This window comes from Pristis pectinata, chromosome 7 (assembly GCF_009764475.1).
Source record: "Pristis pectinata isolate sPriPec2 chromosome 7, sPriPec2.1.pri, whole genome shotgun sequence".
Taxonomy (NCBI): domain Eukaryota; kingdom Metazoa; phylum Chordata; class Chondrichthyes; order Rhinopristiformes; family Pristidae; genus Pristis; species Pristis pectinata.
In genome coordinates this window covers 54170763-54190121 of record NC_067411.1, presented here as the reverse complement: position 1 = coordinate 54190121, position 19359 = coordinate 54170763, and the positions used below count along the sequence as shown (strand labels likewise).

The 19359-nt window shown below is 43.5% G+C and overlaps 1 protein-coding gene across 1 annotated transcript in view; it reads right to left on the bottom strand.

The window, feature by feature from the left end:
* The window catches only part of LOC127572589 (paladin-like), a 126065-nt gene that overhangs the window by 14612 nt on the left and 92094 nt on the right, over window positions 1-19359 (bottom strand). Inside the window, exon 14 of the mRNA XM_052020008.1 lies at window positions 9305-9460. Within this exon, the coding sequence (XP_051875968.1) occupies window positions 9305-9460 (156 nt within the window). The remainder of the gene's footprint in view (window positions 1-9304; window positions 9461-19359) is intronic.

Here is a 19359-nt window from a genome sequence, read left to right as displayed (position 1 = left end):
TCTACAAATTTGCCGATTACACCATTGTTGGTGGCAGAATCACGGATGACGACAAGGTGACGTACATGAGTGAGGTGAGTCAGCTGGTTGTGTGGTGTCGCAACAACAACTTTGTGCTCAATGTCAATAAAACCAAGGAACTGACTGTGGACTTTAGGAAGAGGGAGTCAGGTGAACATGCACTGGTCTTCATTGAAGGGTCTGCGGTGGAAAGGGTGAACAGCTTTAAGTTCCTGGGTGTCAAAATCTCAGAGTATCTATCCTGAATAAGGCGTGCCTGTGTCTCTACTTTCTTAGAAGTTTAAGGAGATTTGGCATGTCTTTAAAGACTCTGACAAACTTCTACAGATGTACAGTGGAAAGCATTCTGACTGATTGCATCTGGGCCTGGCTTGGCGGCTCCAATGCACAGGAACGCAAGAGGCTACAGAGAGTGGTGAACTCAGCCAGTTCCATCACAGGTGCAGTTCTTCCCACCACTGAGGACATCTACAAGAGGCAATGTCTCAGGAAGGAGACATCCATCATTAAGACCCCCACCATCCAGGCCATGTCCTTTTTTTGATGCTGCCATTAGGCAGGAGTCACAGGACCCACACTTCAAGGTTCAACAACAGCTTCTTCCCCACTGCCATCAGGTTCTTGAACCGACCTGAGAAACCCTTGGACGATATTTCTTTTTTCTCTCTCTCAACTTGCACTAATGTCATTACGTTTACTTTTGTTAATTATGTTGTGTAAATTATGTATAATTTATATTAATTTAAGTTTATGTTAGTTTAAGTTTGTCATGTTTATAATGTACTGTGCTGCCACTGCAAAAAAGCTAACTTTCATGGGATTTATACCCTGGGTATGTATGCCTATGACAATAAACTTGAACTACTTTTAAAAATCTGTGAAACTAAGGAAGTGTCATAATCACAAGGTGCCACCAGGTTCACCAATGAACCTGACTAGCTTGGAGTGAGCCCTGGGGATGATCTGTTATACTTGGTCAGGAATTCAGCAAGCTCACCAATATTTCCTGAGCAGCAAATGTTGCCGATGCACCCACAAGTTGAGTGCCAGCAGACATCAATCGGATGATCAAACTCCACAGCTTCCTTGCCCTTGTACTCTATGCCTCTACCTATAACGTCCAATGATCTCATATACTTTTTTTAAAATAATCATTTCTGATCTTTCCCTGCCACTTTCAGCCATTTATGTACACAAGCCCACAGATCTATGTGTTCTGAGAGTCATAAAGTTATACATCACGGGCATAAAAGAATCTGAAATCTGCCAGAGGTAGAAGTGGAAGGTTCAATTATAACATACTATGCCCACTCCCCTACCCTGGGAAAAAGACTGTGACCATCCACCTAATCTACTTCTCTCATGATTTTATAAACTTTCATAAGGTCATCCCTCAACCTCCCAAGCTCTAACGAGAAAAGTTCCAGCCTATTAAATCGCTCCTTGTAACTCAAGCCCTCCAGTCCCAGTTACATCCTTGTGAATCTTTTCTGCACTCTTTCCAGCTTAACGACATCCTTCCTATAGCTGGGTGACCAGAACTACACACAAGTGTGTAAGTGTGGTGTCACCAACAACTTGTACAGTTGTAACGTGACATCCCAACTTCTACCCTGTTTAGGACTTTGCCCTCCAGTTTGAATAACCTCTCCTCATTCTTCCCACTGAAATATAACATTTCACAATTTTCTACATCAAATTTTTTTTCAATCAGGAGCGAGAGGCGAGAGAACAGAAGCAGCCGAGGAGTTCTGAACAGACAAGATTTTTTTCTTCTAACAGTTCTGGGATAGCGGGGAATAACTGCGCAGGCGCGTGTCATCAGTCGTTAGCGCAAGAACAGTTTAAAAAGAGATGAGAAGTCTTCAGCGTTTTCGATTGGGAGTGAGAGGCGAGCGAACGGAAGCAGCCGAGGAGTTCCAAACAGGTAAGTTTTTTTTCTTCTAACGGTTCGGGGATAGTGGGGAGTAACTGTGCAGGTGCGTGACGTCAGTCGGTAGCATGTGAACAGTTTAAAAAAAACTGCCATAACCAGTGGGCAGCGTCGGAGCGAGCAGCGGAGTGAGTGGGAGCAGAGTATTTTTGGGCTTTGGCTCAAGGGGCTTCGGCGTAAAGGAGCAAGGCGGGAGAGTTACTGGTAGGTAAAGGTAAGGTCTACCTGTTATCTGTCATAAATTTTTAAGTAGGAAAAAACTAGGTAGGGAAAGAATTAGTTCAGATGGAGGACATGGTGGTGTGCTGCAGCTGCTTGATGTGGGAGCTCATGGACCTTGCGGTCGTCCATGATGACCACGTCTGCACTAAGTGCTTGATGCTGGAGGAACTTCAGCTCAGCATTGTTGAGCTGGAGTCGCAGCTTCAGACACTGCGAAGCATTACGGAGGGAGAGAGTTATGTAGATACTGTACATCGGGAGACAGTCACCCACCTTAGAGCAGGTACTTCTGGGGTCCAGGAAGTAGATAGAAGGGTGACTGTCAGGGGAGAGAAAAGGAGAAAGAAAACGAACAGGCAGATAGTGCAGAGGACCCCAGAGGCTGTTACCATCAGTAACAGGTTTTCCGCTTTGGAAGCTGTTGAGGGGAATGACCTGCAGTGATCAAGCAGCAGTAGCCAGGTCTCTGGCACTGGGACCAGTCCTGCTGCTCAGGAGGGAAGGCAGTAGTGATAGGGGACTCGATAGTTAGGGAAACAGATAGGAGGTTCTGTGGCAGTGAGCATGAATCCCGGATGGTATGTTGCCTGCCAGGTGCCAGGGTCTGGGATGTCTCTGATCGGGTCCACAGAATTCTTGAGCGGGAGGGAGAACAGCCAGAAGTCGTGGTTCGTGTTGGTACCAATGACATAGGTAGGAAGAGGGATGAGGTCCTGAAAAGTGAGTTTAGGGAGCTAGGCAGAAGGCTGAAGAACAGGACCTCAAGGGTAGCAATCTCAGGATTGCTGCCAGTGCCATGCTATAGTGAAGGTAGGAATAGGAGGAGATGGCAAATAAATGTGTGGCTGAGAAGTTGGTGCAGGAGGGAAGGTTTTAGATTTTTGGATCATTGGGATCTCTTCTGGGGAAGGTGGGACCTGTACAGAGAGGACAGGTTACACGCGAACCCGAGGGGGGCCAATATCCTTGCAGCCATGTTTGCTAAGGTGGTTCGGGAGGGTTTAAACTAGTTTGCGAGGGGGATGGGAACCAGAGGGGTAGGTTAGAGGAAGAAGGGGATGGGGAAAAGTCAGATCTACTGGTAGAGAGGCTTTGAGGAAGGAGAAGCAGAGTACAGGGTATAAAAGTAGAAAGGTGGATGGTCTACAGTGCATTTACTTAAATGCAAGAAGTGTCAGGAATAAGGGTGATGAACTGAGAGCTTGGATATGTACATGGGACTGCGATATTGTGGCTATTACAGAGACATGGCTGACACCAGGGCAGGAATGGATATTGAGTATTCCTGGTTTCCAGTGTTTCAAAAGGTATAGGGAGGGGGGGGGGAGAAGAGGAGGAGAGGTGGTGATACTGGTCAGGGACACTATTACAGCTGCAGAAAGGGTAGATAATGTAGAAGGATCCTCTCTAGAGTCAGTATGGGTGGAAGTTAGGAACAAGAAAGGAACAGTAACTCTACTGGGAGTATTCTATAGGCCCCCTGGTAGCATCAAGGATACTGAGGAGCAGATTGGGAGGCAGATTTTGGAAAGTTGCAAAAATAACAGGGTTGTTATCATGGGAGACTTCAACTTCCCAAATACTGATTGGCACCTGCTTAGTGCCAAAGGTTTAGATGGGGCAGAGTTTGTTAAGTGTGTACAGGATGGATTCCTGTCATGGTATGTTGACAGGCCGACTAGATCGAATGCCATATTAGATCTAGTATTAGGTAATGAACCGGGTCAGGTGACAGATCTCTCGGTGGGTGAGCAGTTGGGGGACAGTGACCACTGCTCCATAACCTTTAGCATTGTCATGGACAGGGATAGGAGCAAAGAGGATGGGAAGATATTTAATTGGGGAAAGGCGAATTATGAGGTTATAAGGCGAGAACTTGAGAGTGTAAATTGGGAGGACATTTTTGAAGGGAAATGTACTATGGAGATGTCGTCAATGTTCAGGGATCTCTTGCAGGATGTTAGGGATAAATTTGTCCCGGTGAGGGAGAGAAAGAATGGCAGGGTGAAGGAACCATGGGTGACAAGACAGGTGGAAAAACTAGTTAGGAAGAAGAAGGCAGCATACATAAAATGTAGGTACCAAGGATCAGATAGGGCTCTTGAGGAATATAGGATAACAAGGAAGGAACTTAAGAAGGGGCTGAGGAGAGCAAGAAGGGGACATGAAAAGGTCTTGGCAAGTGGGGTTAAGGAAAATCCCAAGGCTTTTTTCACTTATGTGAAGAGTAGAAGGATGACGAGAGTAAACGTAGGACCGATTAAAGACAAAAGTGGGAAGATGTGCCTGGAAGCTGTGGAAGTGGGTGAGGTTCTCAATGAATACTTCTCTTCAGTATTCACCAAGGAGAGGGGCATTGATGATGCTGAGGACAGTGTCGGTAAGGGTAATGTTCTAGAGTATGTAGATATCAAGAGAGAGGATGTGTTGAAGCTGTTAGAAAATATTAGGACAGATAAGTCCCCGGGGCCTGATGGAATATTCCCCAGGCTGCTCCGAGAGGTGAGGGAGGAGATTGCTGAACCATTGGCTAGGATCTTTGAGTTCTCGTTGTCCACGGGAATGGTACTGGAGGAATGGAGGGTGGCAAATTTTGTCCCCTTGTTCAAAAAATGTAGTAAGGATAGTCCAGGGAATTATAGACCAGAGAGCCTTACATCTGTGGTGGGTAAGCTGTTAGAAAGGATTCTAAGAGATCAGATCTATGAGCATTTAGAGAAACATGGACTATTAGGGACAGCCAGCATGGCTTTATGAAGGGAAGATCTTGCCTCACAAGCTTGATAGAGTTCTTTGAGGAGGTGACCAGGAAGATTGATGAGGGTAGTGTAGTAGATGTGGTCTACATGGATTTTAGTAAGGCATTTGACAAGGTTCCACATGGTAGGCTTCTTCAGAAGGTCAGAGGCCAAGGGATCCAGGGGAGCTTGGCCATGTGGATTCAGAATTGGCTTGCCTGTAGAAAGCAGAGGTTTGTGGTGGAGGCAGTGCATTCTGATTGGAGGGCTGGTTCCCACAGGAATCAGTTCTGGGACCTCTACTTTTTGTGATATTTATTAATGACTTAGATGAGGGGGTGGAAGGGTGAGTTAACAAGTTTGCAGACGACACAAAGATCGGTGGTGTTGTGGATGGTGTGGAGGGCTGTCGAAGCTTACAGAGGGATATCGATAGGATGCAGAGCTGGGCTGAGAAGTGGCAGATGGAGTTCAATCTGGAGAAGTGTGAGATGGTACACTTTGGAAGGACTAACTCCAAGGAGGAGTACAAGGTTAATAGTAGGATTTTGGACAGCGTGGAGGAGCAGAGGGATCTGGTGGTTCATATCCACAGGTCACTGAAAGTTGCCTCACAGGTGGATAGGCTAGCTAAGAAAGCTTATGGGATGTTAGCTTTCATAAGTCATGGGATCGAGTTTAAGAGCCGCGAGGTAATGATGCAGCTTTACAAAACTCTGGTTAGACCACACTTAGAGTACTGTGCCCAATTGTGGTCACTTCATTATAGGAAGGATATGGAAGCCTTGGAAAGGGTGCAGAGGAGATTTACTAGGATGCTGCCTGGATTAGAGTGTATAGATGATGAGGAGAGACTAAAGGAGCTAGGGCTTTACTCATTGGAGAGAAGGAGGATGAGGGGAGACATGATAAAGGTATACAAAATATTAAGAGGAATAGATAGAGTGGACAGCCAGCACCTCTTTTTCCAGGGCACCAATGCTCAATACAAGAGGGCATGGCTTTAAGTTTATGGGTGGGAAGTTCAAGGGAGATGTCAGAGGGAAGTTTTTCACCCAGAGAGTGGTTGGTGCATGGAATGCACTGCCTGGGGTGGTGGTGGAGCCTGATACGTTGGTCAAGTTCAAGAGATTGTTGGAGAAGCATATGGAGGAATTTTAAATTGAGGGATATGTGGGAGGAAGGGGTTAGATAGTCTTAGGTGTGGTTAGAAGGTCGGCACAACATGGTGGGCCGAAGGGCCTGTATTGTGCTGTATTTTTCTATGGTTCTATGGTTCTAAATTTCATCTTCTGTGAATCTATGCATTCCACCATCCTGTTTAGATGCTCTTTTATGATGTTTCATTTTCCTCCTCACAGTTCACAAAGCTTTCAAGCTTTGTGTCATAAGACCATAAGGCATAGGAGCAGAATTAAGCTTTTCGGCCCTTCAAGTCTGCTCCGCCATTCGATCATGGCTGATTTATTTTTCCCTCTCAACTCCATTCTCCTACCTTCTCCCGGTAACCTTTGATGCCCTTATTAATCAAGAACCTATCAACTTCCACTTTAAATATACACAATGACTTGGCCTCCACAGCTGTCTGTCACAATGAATTCCACAGATTCACCACCGTCTGGCTGAAGAAATTCCTCCTTATCTCTGTTCTAAAGGGACATGCTTTTACTCTATGGTCCTAGACTCTCCCACTACTGGAAACATCCTCTCCATGTCCACTGTATCCAAGCCTTTCAATATTCAGTAGGTTTCAATAATATCCCCCTCATCCTTCTAAGCTCCATCGAGTACAGGCCCAGAGCTATCAAATGCTCCACATACATTAACCCTTTCATCCCTGGGATCATTCACATAAACTTCTTCAGGACCCATTCCAATGCCAGCACATCCTTCCCTCGATATGGGGCCCAAAGCTGCTCACAATACTCCAAATGTGGTCTGACCAATGCCTTGTAAAGCCTTAGCATTACATCCTTGCTTTTATATTCTAGTCTCCTCGAAAGGAATGCTAACATTGCATTTGCCTTCCTTACGATGGGTTCAACCTGCAAGTTAACCTTTAGGGAATGCTGCACCAAGACTCCCTTTGCACCTCCGATTTCTGAATTCACTCCACATTTAGAAAATAGTCTATGCCTTTCTTCCTTCTTCCAATGTGCATGACCGTACATTTCCCTACGCTGTATTCCATCTGCCACTTCTTTGCCCATTCTCCCAACCTGTCCAAGTCCTTTTGCAGACTCCCTGCTTTTTCAACACTACCTGACCCTCCACCTATCTTTGTATCATCCGTAAACTTGGCCACAAAACCCTCAATTCCATCATCCATATAAATGAGGAAAGTAGAAGACCCAACACCGACCCCTGTGGAACACCACTAGTCACTGGCAGCCAACCAGAAAAGGCCCCCTTTATTCCCATTCTTTGCCTTCTCCCAGTCAGTCAATCTTCTATCCATGTTAGTACCTTTCCTGTAATACCATGGTCTCCCATCTTGTTTTTCAGCCTCATGTGCAGCAGCTTGTCAAAGGCTTTCCGAAAATCCAAGTAAACAACATCCACTGACTCTCCTTTGTCTATCCTGCCTGTTACTTCCTCAAAGAATTCCAACAGATTTGTCAGGCAAGATCTGCCCTTAAGGAAACCATGCTGACTTCGGCCTATTTTATCATGTGCTTCCAAGTATCCTGAAACCTCATCCTTAATAATGGTCTGAAATTTTACCAACCACTGAAGTCAGGCTAACTGGCCTATAATTTCCTGTCTTTTGCCTCCCTCCCTTCTTAAAGAGTGGAGTGATATTTGCAATTTTCCTGTCATCTGGAACCATTCCTGAATCTAGTGATTCTTGAAAGATGCCTCCACAATCTCTTGAGCTATCTCTTTCAGAATCCTGGGGTGTAGTCCATCTGATCCAGGTGACTTATCTACCTTCAGACATTTCATCTTGCCAAGTACCTCCTCTTAGTAATAGTGACTACACTCACTTCTGCCCCCGACTCTCTTGATTTTCTAGCATGTTGCTGGTGCCTTCCACAGTGAAAACTGACACAAAATAACTATTCAGTTCATCTGCCATTTCTTTGTTCCCCATTGCTACTTCTCCAGTGTCATTTTACAGTGGTCCGATGTCCACTCTTGCCTCTCTTTTACTCTTTTTATGTCTGAAAAAACTTTTGGTATCCTCTTTGATATTATTGGCTAGTTTACCTTCATATTTCATCTTTTCTCCCCTTATTGCTTTTTGTTAGTTTTTAAAAAACCTTCTGTTGGTTTTTAAAAGCTTCCCAACTCTCCAGCTTCCTGCTAATTTTTGCAATATTGTATGCCCTATCTTTTGCTCTTCTGCTGCCTTTGACTTCTCTTGTCAGCCGTGGTTTCCTCCATTTCAAGTGCTGCTTCTTCTTTGTTATGAAGTGATCCTGCATCTTCCAAATTACTCCCAGATTCTCCTGTCATTGCTGCTCTACTCTCATTCCTGCTAGGGTCTCCTTCGAATCAACTTTGGCCAGCTCCTCTCTCATGTCTCTGTTGTTACCTTTACTCAACTGCAATACCAATGCACCTGATCTCATCTGCAAATATGGAAATTTTACTCTGAACAACTTGGAACAGGTCATCAAGAAAAGCTGTGCTCCTGCTATTTATCCCTGGGGAACACCTTTGCAGACTTCCCTCCAATCTGAAAAAGAACTATCCTCTACTACTGTTTCCTGCTCCTTAGTCAATTTTTATCTGTTTTTTTCCTTCCATGGTCTTCAAATCTTCACAACAAAGCTACTGTACAACATTTCAACAGAGGCCTTTTAAAAGTCTATATACACAACACCCACTGTATATTCTTCATTGATCCTTTCTGTTACTTCATTTAACTACACCCACGAGTTAAACATGATTTGGCTTTCACAGATCCCAGCTGCCTTTTACTAATAAATCCACTATGTCCAAGAGACTGCTAATTCTGTTCTTGATTATTATTTCTGAGCAAGATTAAACTGATTGGCCTGCAATTACTTGGTGTATTCCTATATTTTTATTTGAAGAAAGGTAACATTTACAATTCCCTAGTCCTCAGGTACAAACTCTCTATCTGTGGATGTTTGGAATTTCATGCCAATGCCTCCGCAATTTCCATCCATATTTCCCTCAGCAACCCATGATGCATTGCGTTTGGACCCAGGGGATTTATCTACTTTAAGTACGCATTGTCATATATTACAGTTATTTCAAATTTGCAACAACTGGAATCTCAAATGCTACAAATATCATATTGGGAAAACATTGCCATTTTGAAATCATGGTCACAGGAATTCATATAATGTAACACAAGCCATGCACCAAATAATGGCTTTAAAATAATCAGAAATAATACTGAGCTTTGATCTCTTACCTCAGTCATCCATTCTTTGAAGGTTCTTTCCCATTTTCCTGGTTTCTCTAGGTGTAGATAAGTGTCAAAAAGAATGAGGTACAGATACCTCTCTAGGTATTGTAGACTACGCAAATGCAAGCTTTCTGCAGTATCTTTATCCTTTGCTCCTTTGGACTGAAATAAAAATAACAAATTATTATTTGAAAAGACATCAGTGGTGATTAATACATATCACAAAATCAATGTTCAACCATGTACCAGTTTTGCAAATACCAGCATCTCTCCTGTGAAGTTTGTTATAGAGGTTCAGATGTTTTCATGTTGCAAGATGGTTTGTAAGAAATCTTCTTAGAGATTCTAAAGCAAGTTTCTTTTGATTGTTTGATGGGTCATAATTTTCTTCCTCATTACCCAGCAATATAATAAATGCCTTTCCCTCCCACTTCAATCTGGGTGATTTTCTCAGAACCTTTTGTGCATTTGAGACTGGGAAACATGATCCTGTATGGCCACCATAATCATTTTTAACAATATTTTTAGATATTTATCAAATATTTATTTATTAGTCACATGTACATCGAAACACACAGTGAAATGTGTCTTTTTGTGTTACTGAGAATGTGTTGGGGGAAGCCTGCAAGTGTTGCCATTCTTCCGGTGCCAACATAGCACGCCCACAGCTCCCAACCTGTACATCTTTGGAATGTGGGAGGAAACCGGAGCACCTGGAGGAAACCCACGCAGACACAGGGAAAACGTACAATCTCCTTGCAGACGGGCAGGATTTGAACCTGGGTCACTGGCACTGTAATAGTGTTATGCTAACCGTTACATCCCACCATTGTAATTAACAAAAACTGGGCACCATAACTGACTAACAACATTATCGTTGCCTCATTTGACAACCAGGAGACAAAAGGCAACTTAGGTGGATCTCATCTTCCAGCATTTCCTGTATTCAGAAAAGAATTACTTCAGAAAATATTAGTAGAACTCAAGAGGGGTAATAGAAAAGGAATAGCAGAGGTTCTAACCACAATTTATTAATCCTTTAATAGCTAATTTATGTTGTGCAGATGCAGATAGCCACTTCTATAACTCTGCTCAAGAAGGGACACAAGGATAATTGTAGATGAAATAGTCCACCATCTCTAACAGATAACAATTAGATGATATGATTCAGGACTTTAATAGAATCATAGAATCATAGAACAGTAAGCACAATACAGGCCCTTCACCCCACAATGTTGGGTCAACCTTTAAACCTCGCCTAAGACTATCTAATGCCTTCCTCCCATATGTCCCTCTATTTTAAATTCCTCCATATGCTTATCTAGCAATCTCTTGAATTTGACCAATGTACCTGTCTCCACCACCACCCCAGGCAGCGCATTCCATGCCCCAACCACCCTAGGTAAAAAACCTTCCTCTGATATTGCCCTTGAACTTCCCACCCATTAACTTAAAGCCATGCCCTCTTGTATTGAGCATTGGTGCCCCGGAAAAGAGGCACTGGCTGTCTACTCTATCTATTCCTCTTAATATTTTGTATACCTCTATCATGTCTCCTCTCATCCTCTTTCTCTCCAAAGAGTAAAGTCCTAACTCCCTTAGACTCTCGTCATAATGCATACTCTCTAAACCAGGCAGCATCCTGGTAAATCTCCTCTGCACCCTTTCCAATGCCTCCACATCCTTCCTATAATGTGCCGACCAGAACTGGACACAGTACTCTAAGTGTGGTCTAAGCAGAGTTTTGTTGAGCTGCATCATTACCTCACGGCCCTGAAACTCGATCCCACGACTCATGAATGCTAACATCTCATAAGCTTTCTTAACTACCCTATCCACCTGTGAGGTAACTTGCAGGGATCTGTGGATATGAAGCCCCAGATCCCTGTGCTCCTCCACACTACCCAGAATCCTGCCATTAACTTTGTACTCTGCCTTGAAGTTTGTCCTTCCAAAGTGTACCACCTCACACTTCTCTGGATTGAACTCCACCTGCCAATTCTCAGCCCAGCTCTGCATCCTATCAATGTCCCTCTGCAATCTTCGACGATCCTTCACACTATCCACAATACCACCAACCTTTGTGTTGTCTGCAAACTTGCCAACCCACCCTTCTACCCCCTCATCCAAGTCATTAATAAAAATCACGAAAAGCAGAGGTCCCAGAACTAATCCTTGTGGGACACTGCTAGTCACAGCCCTCCAATCTGAATGCACTCCCTCCACCATAACCCTCTGCTTTCTACAGGCAAGCCAATTCTGAATTCACACGGCCAAGCTTCCCTGGATCCTATGCCCTCTGACCTTCTGAAGAAGCCTACCATGTGGAACCTTGTCAAATGCCTTACTAAAATCCATGTAGACCACATCTACTGCACTACCCTCATCAATCTGCCTGGTCACCTACTCAAAGAACACTTTCAGGCTTGTGAGACATGATCTGCCCTTCACAAAGCCATGCTAGCTGTCCCTGATCAGACCATGATTCTCTAAATTCCCATAGATCCAATCTCTAAGAATCCTTTCCAACAGCTTGCCCAGCCCAAAGTAAGGCTCACTGGTCTATAATTCCCTGTATTATCCTTACTACCTTTTTTGAATAAGGGGACAATATTTGCCACCCTCCAATCCTCCGGTACCATTCCCATGGACAACGAGAACTCAAAGATCCTAGCCAACGGTTCAGCAATCTCCTCCCTCGCCTCGTGGAGCAGCCTGGGGAATATTCCATCAGGCCCCGGGGACTTATCTGTCCTTATATTTTTTAACAGCTCAACACAACCTCTTTCTTGATATCCACATGTTCTGGAACATTAACCTCACCAACACTGTCCTCAGCGTCATCAATGCCCCTCTCCTTGGTGAATACTGAAGAGAAGTATTCATTGAGGACCTCACCCACTTCCACAGCTTCCAGGCACATCTTTTCACCTTTGTCTTTAATCGGTCCTACCTTTACTCTCGTCATCCTTCTGCTCTTCACATAAGTGAAAAAAGCCTTGGGATTTTCCTTAACCCCACTGGCCAAGACCTTTTCATGTCCCCTTCTTGCTCTCCTCAGCCCCTTCTTAAGTTCTTTCCTTGTTACCCTATATTCCTCAAGAGCTCTATCTGATCCTTGCTGCCTACACTTTATGTATGCTGCCTTCTTCTTCCTAACTAGTTGTTCCACCTCTCTTGTCACCCATGGTTCCTTCACCCTGCCATTCTTTCTCTCCCTCATCGAGACAAATTTATCCCTAACATCCTGCAAGTGATCCCTGAGCATCAACCACATCTCCATAGTACATTTCCCTTCAAAAATGTCCTCCCAATTTACACTCCCAAGTTCTCGCCTTATAGCCTCATAATTCGCCTTTCCCCAATTAAATATCTTCCCATTCTCTCTGCTCCTATCTTTGTCCATGACAATGCTAAAGGTTAGCAAGAGGTGGTCACTGTCCCCCAAATGCTCACCAACTGAGAGATCTGTCACCTGACTTGGTTCATTACCTAATACTAGATCTAATTTGGCATTCCCCCTAGTCGGCCTGTCAACATACTGTGACAGGAATCCATCCTGGACACACTTTACAAACTCTGCTCCGTCTAAACCTTTGGTGCTAAGCAGGTGCCAATCAATATTTGGGAAGTTGAAGTCTCCCATGATAACAACCCTGTTATTTTTGCAACTTTCCAAAATTTGCCTCCCAATCTGCTCCTCAGTATCCTTGATGCTACCAGGGGGCCTATAGAATACTCCCAGTAGAGTTACTGTTCCTTTATTGTTCCTAACTTCCACCCATACTGACTCTAGAGAGGATCCTTCTACATTATTCTCCCTTTCTGCAGCTGTAATAGTATCCCTGACCAGTAATTCCTCCCCTCCTCCTCTTCTCCGCCCCCCTCCCTATCCCTTATAAAACACTGAAATCCAGGAATATTCAGTATCCATTCCTGCCCTGGTGACAGCCAAGTCTCTGCAAGAGCCACAATATCGTAGTTCCATGTATTTATCCAAGCTCTCAGTTCATCACCCTTATTCCTGATATTTCTTGCATTTAAGTAAATATACTTAAATATACTTAAGCCCATCCACCTTACTACTTTTATACCCTATACTCTGCTTCTCCTTCCTCAAAGCCTCTCTATATGTTAGATCTGACTTTACTCCATGCACTTCTTCCACTGACCTATCCCTCCAGCTCCCATCCCCCTTGCAAACTAGTTTAAACCCTCCCATACTACACTAGCAAACTTGCCTGCAAGGATATTGGTCCCCCTGGAGTTCAGGTGTAACCCATCCAATCTGTACAGGTCTCACCTTCCCCAGAAGAGATCCCAATGATCCAAAAATCTAAAACCTTGCTCCCTGAACCAACTCCTCAGCCATGCATTCATCTGCCATCTCCTCCTATTCTTACCTTCACTATCACGTGGCACAGGCAGCAATCATGAGATTGTTCCCCTTGAGGTCCTGTTCTTCAGCCTTCTGCCTAGCTCCCTAAACTCACTTTTCAGGACCTCATCCCCCTTTCTAACTATGTCGTTGGTACCAACATGTACCACTGCTTTCCCTCCCACTCAAGAATGCTGTGGACCCGATCAGAGACATCCTGGACCCTGGCACCTGGGAAGCAACATACCATCCGGGATTCTCGCTCACATCCACAGAATCGCCTGTCTGACCCCCGAACTATAGAGTCCCCTGCCACTACTGCCCTCCTCTCTCTTTCCCTACCCTTCTGAGCCACAGGGCTGGACTCTGTGCCAGAGGCCACTGTTGCTTCCCCTAGTAGGCTGTCTCCCCCAACAGTACTCAAGCAGGAGTACTTACTGTCAAGGGGTACAGCCACAGGGGCACTCTCTAGTCCCTGCCTCTTCCCCTTCCCCTTCCTGTCTGTGATTCTCTTGCCTGACTCCCGTGGCCCCAGTGTGACCACCTGCCTACAACTCCTTTCTATCACCTCCTCATTCTCTTTGACCGGACGAAGGTCATCGAGCTGCATCTCCAGTTCCCTAACGTGGTCCCTTAGGAGCTGCAGCTCGACACATCAGGTGAAGATGTGGCCGTCCGGGAGGCTGGGAGACTCCAGGACCTCCTACATCTGACACCGAGCACAGAAAACCACATTCATACTACTTCCTTTCCTCTATTAGCATCTACCTTGCCTCGCCCCGTTACCACTGAACCAAAGCCCAATTACTCTACTACTTCTCACTCTGCTGCCTGCTCTGAATGCTGCCCGCTGGATATGGCGGTCTTCTTTTTAAACAGTTTGCGCGCTACCCACTGACATCACACACCTGCGCAATCTTGCCCCACTATTCCCGATTAGTAAAAAAAACACTTAGCCGCTCCAAAGTCCTTGGCCAATTCTCTTGCCGAAACGAAACCCTTAGATATTGAAAGGTTAAGGACAGCTAGCCTAGATCTAATAAAGGAAAATTGTGTTTGACAAATATAATTTTGTTGAAGAAATAGATGACTGGATAGATTATGGAAAAATAGTCAAAGCTGTAAATATCAATACTCAGAAGAGTCCGGTCTCTGGTATTCCTGAGTTCTACACAAAGGGACTTAGCGCCATTGTGACACCATAAATGACCCAGTCTTTTACATTCCTTCTCTCATTCAGCTGCAGGGAGTGGATACTGTGACATTCATTTGTCTGAAATGAGGTGCATCCGGAATTCTGTGCTTACAATTCAAGCTAATGTTTACCGAAATATGATATGCAGAAGCAACTAAAATATTTGCCTCCAAGTCCAACATCTGATTTGCTATAACCTGTGGTCTGCAAGTTATTATACTTCTACATTAGTGTCACTCTTCACAATTCTCCTGGAAAATCATGGTCACTTCATGGTAACAAAGATAATAGTAGAAAGTAACAACTGAGTGTCAAGTTTTCACATACACCAGTTCCATGCTCTAAATCATTGTACTTGTTCTAAGAACAGTGAACAGATAGGATTTTTGATTTATTTTGACAATCTCCAGTCCTTATGTAAGAAAAGTCCTAAACTGCCTAAAAAACAGCTGCAAATTGGGACTTGGTTTAAAACATTGATTAGTGCTCAAGAGGAAAGGAGCAGCAGATTTGAATGCTGATTAAATGTTTATTAGCTGCACATGTTGGATATGGAAAGTAACATAAGACTAAGTATAAGTTTGTCACATTCAGAACCAGCTTTACCTAATGAAAGGTAAGATGGATCAATGCAGTTAGACTTCCAGCACAAGAAAGGGGGATCTGATTTGCAAGTAAACATTTCAGGACGGATTTTCTTTCAAGTGCCCTGTCATTCTAACTTGCAATTCCTAGCTTATATGTACTGTTGACCTCGTGTGGTGGGGAAGTCTCATACAGGAAAGCATAATGTCAAGCTAAGGGGTTGACAGAGATGAGGAGGAATTTCATCTCTCAGATGGTTCTTTATCATTGAAATTCTAGGTAGGTAGGCTTTTGGAGAATCAAAGGTTATGAGAATAAGGCAGGAAAATCAAGGCCAGATTAGAACAGAAAGGAATCTTATGCATTGGTGTAGCAGGCTCAAGTGGTGGCCTGACCTTCACTGCTCCTACTTCTTATTTTCTGTGCTCTTAGTTTCTCATTCATCCACTGCTCTTCAGCAGCAACGCATACAAACACAAAAAAACGGAATGCTGGAGGAGCTCAGTAAGTCAAGCAGCATCTGTGGAGGCAAAAGGTATAAGCTGATGTTTCAGCCCAAGACCCTGCGTCAGGATTGAGAGGGAAGAGGAAAGATTGTCAATTTTTAGCAGTACACAGGAGGGTTGGGACAGAGGCTGATAGGTGATAGGAGGAACCAGATGGGGAGGAGATGATGGGCAGATTGAACCAGGGTGTATCCAGGGAAGGAATGGCAAAGGTGAAGAAAGAGAGAAAAAAACTAGGTGGATAGGTGAGTGTGTGTGGGAGAAGAACATGGAGGTGTGAGTGGGAGAGACAACACCACTCATCTGGTTATTAATTAAACCTTTCGTTACTGTTAAGGGAAAGCAAGCAAACCACGGAGAAAAGGAAGAGAGGAGAGGAAGAGGAAGAATGAAAGTATTTATAAAGTGAATATGGCCTTAATCCTCTGTCAATGCCTTGTACTTTTCAGCACTGCCCTAACGTTGATATCTTTTAGTTTCTTTCATTTTAATAGAAGTCAGTTTTCAAATAAAAATTTAAAAGAGAGCAATTTTTCACAACCAAAACACTGCACAACAACTGCAAACCATGGTCAGGAAAAATGTGTTCCTCCAAATCAAGGAATAAGATATTTTCCCAAAACCACACTATGTCTGCTTTCAGTGAAACTAAATTAATTAAAAATTTAGCAAAACTTAACAGAATGTTCTTATAAGAGAACAAACGGAAAGATGCAACACAATGGAATATTTTAGTGTTTGAATTCCAGATAAATAAATGCAAATGAATTCTGTCCAAATTATCCAAAAAAAAATGCTTAGAATTTCCCCAGCATCCACAGAGACACTTTGCTTGGTCCCTGCACTATATACTCACAAATGATTGGTCATGGCTCCACTGTTTGACCAACATGCTCATCCTACTGAACTGGTTTTGCACAGGAAAAGCCTCTCCTTCAGGCAGTGTGCTAGGCTATCGATGAGTTCTGAATGGAAGGGTCAGGGAGAGTTTGTTATGAATTCAAAGGTGAACGTCTGGGTGCATACTGACTGCTGAGGATCAGTGTTAGTAAGCCCTGCACTAGGCAGTTCAAGGTGGCAATCTGAAATTAACAGTGAAGGATTAAAGGGTATTGGAGAGTAGGTATCAGGTGATCACTGCATGGGGTCTTGCCTCAGTTCATCAATGGATGGAGGGCTTCTTATCAGGTGATCTATGGTGGGGGTGCGTGTTGGGCAGTCGATAGGTGCGGGGCTTATGTCAGGCAATCGGTTAGTTGGGGTGATGTTGGTGAGTGGAAAGCTCATGTCAGTCCATCAGTGGATAGGAGTTCTGGTGCCAAATGATTGGTGGTGGAGGCCTTGTGGTGAAGTCAGTAAATCAGTGGTGGTAGTGTCAGATACTTGGGCGGAGAATCCAGTGATCTGTGGCTGACGGGCTCTAAATAAGAGTTGCATTGGTAATGAAGACATTCTGGCTGTTACTAAAATGATTTGTTCATGGAAGCAAACTTCTTAACAAGATACTCCAACCTGAATTTATAGGTGGCACAATTCAAAATACGTAGTACTCTGGAGGAAAAATGATGATTTTTATCATAAAGAATCTAACTGCAGTGTTTCTACACATCTTTAATTTTTTGTAGTTTGAAGTATGCTCTCCTTGAACGTTCGATCTTACTTGATTTGGCTTAATGACATACAATTGAGAATATAAAAAAGTGAAAAATAGATCACGAATCTAAAAATTGGTCTTTGAGCAATAGCATAAAATGCCCACTTCTTCCTGGGTATATGGATGTGGGATGAATAAATGAGAGACATGAATGAGATGGTTTTGTAAATATTCTGCTTGTTTAGACTAAGATTCTCAAATATTGAGATAAAAGCAAAGCAAATGGTTAGAAATTCTATCACATAACAGAACATTTATATGCACATTTCACTGAAAATCAGTTAATGATGTTTGCAATATTTAATAGCAGTCCTCTGCGTACATGAATCACTTGTGTGCAGATGTTGTCAGACAAAACAGGTGTATCACTCAGCTTGCAACACATGATTAACATCATTCTTTCAATTTTGTACATTACATGTGAATGGTGTGGACCTGGACTGTAAGACCGGGACTTCGCAACAGCATTTAGGCATTCACCTGCATTATTTAATGAATACATCTCTACCTGGGCATCCACCAGTGTATCAGCCATTAAAAATTCCTCCACAATGGATCAATTTTCCATCTGGCAGATTCTGTTTGTCCCTTTTCCTGTGTTACTGGGAACCCAATTTACATTTCTGCTCTGGGCAGCCATGTAAGAATTGGCCATGAATCCACATCACTCAAAGGCAAGTCTGTCCCAAAATGGCCTCATTGTGAAACAGTGGTTCTCAGTGGGAACCTCTGCTTTCAGAGCTTCAACCACGGTGAATATCATAGAGGCAACACCACACTTTGTCCATTGCATGTGCTGTTATGTTGTTTCTTTAGGCTTTGCACCAAGCAGGGAGAAGTCCCTGGGCAACACATCTTTTTTAAGCACTGAAATATGTCTGGATCAGACAAACAGATAAACAGACTAAAAGAAACTAAAAATAAACCTGCACTTTTTGATGCCTTCTACAATTGCAGCCAATTAGGTACTTCTGATATGTGGTTATTTTTGTAAAATAGAAAATGTAGCAGCCAATTTGCACACAGAAGTTCCCATGTAAAGCAATGGCATAATGACCAAGTGATTGAGGGTCATCAGGAAAACTCTCCTGGCTGGGATCTTTTATGTCCACTTGAAAGGACAGACATGTGTCTGGACTGTCTCAGTCACAGCCTTAGTACTCATTCTTGCCAAGACTGACACATTATATCCACAAGCTCGTACTTCTCTTTCTTCTCATCACCAGAAATACACCTTGTGTTTTAGTCCTTCAGCTCTCCACAATTAGAGTTCTGAAGCATGAGAGATGTTTCTACACCCAGAAGTTCCACTGGGACAGAGTTGCTGTTGGAGAAAGATGGCATGATTGTTTCTTCAGAGCAATCCTAAAGAGCTGGAGTTATCATTGAGCTGGACCACTAGATATTGATAGAAACCACTGCTTGCACCAGATGTCCTTAAAGGCCAACTGCCAACTGATTGCCATATTATTCCATCATATGGAGCACATCATCTTCACCTCCTTTCAGCAACATCATCACCTCCTTTGTGGATTAGGGGTAGCGAGAGCACCCAATCACATACAAAGCCAAACTTTTACCTTGGTTTTCAAGTGAAATTATTCATTCAATTTTATTCATGGGAATGAGTGGTGGCAATCAGTAATGGATCATAAATATCAATGTGGGTATTATGGCAAATACAAATATACAGTATGTTTATGTGCCAGCTTTCAATTGGAATAATATAGGTGCATTCAGTTT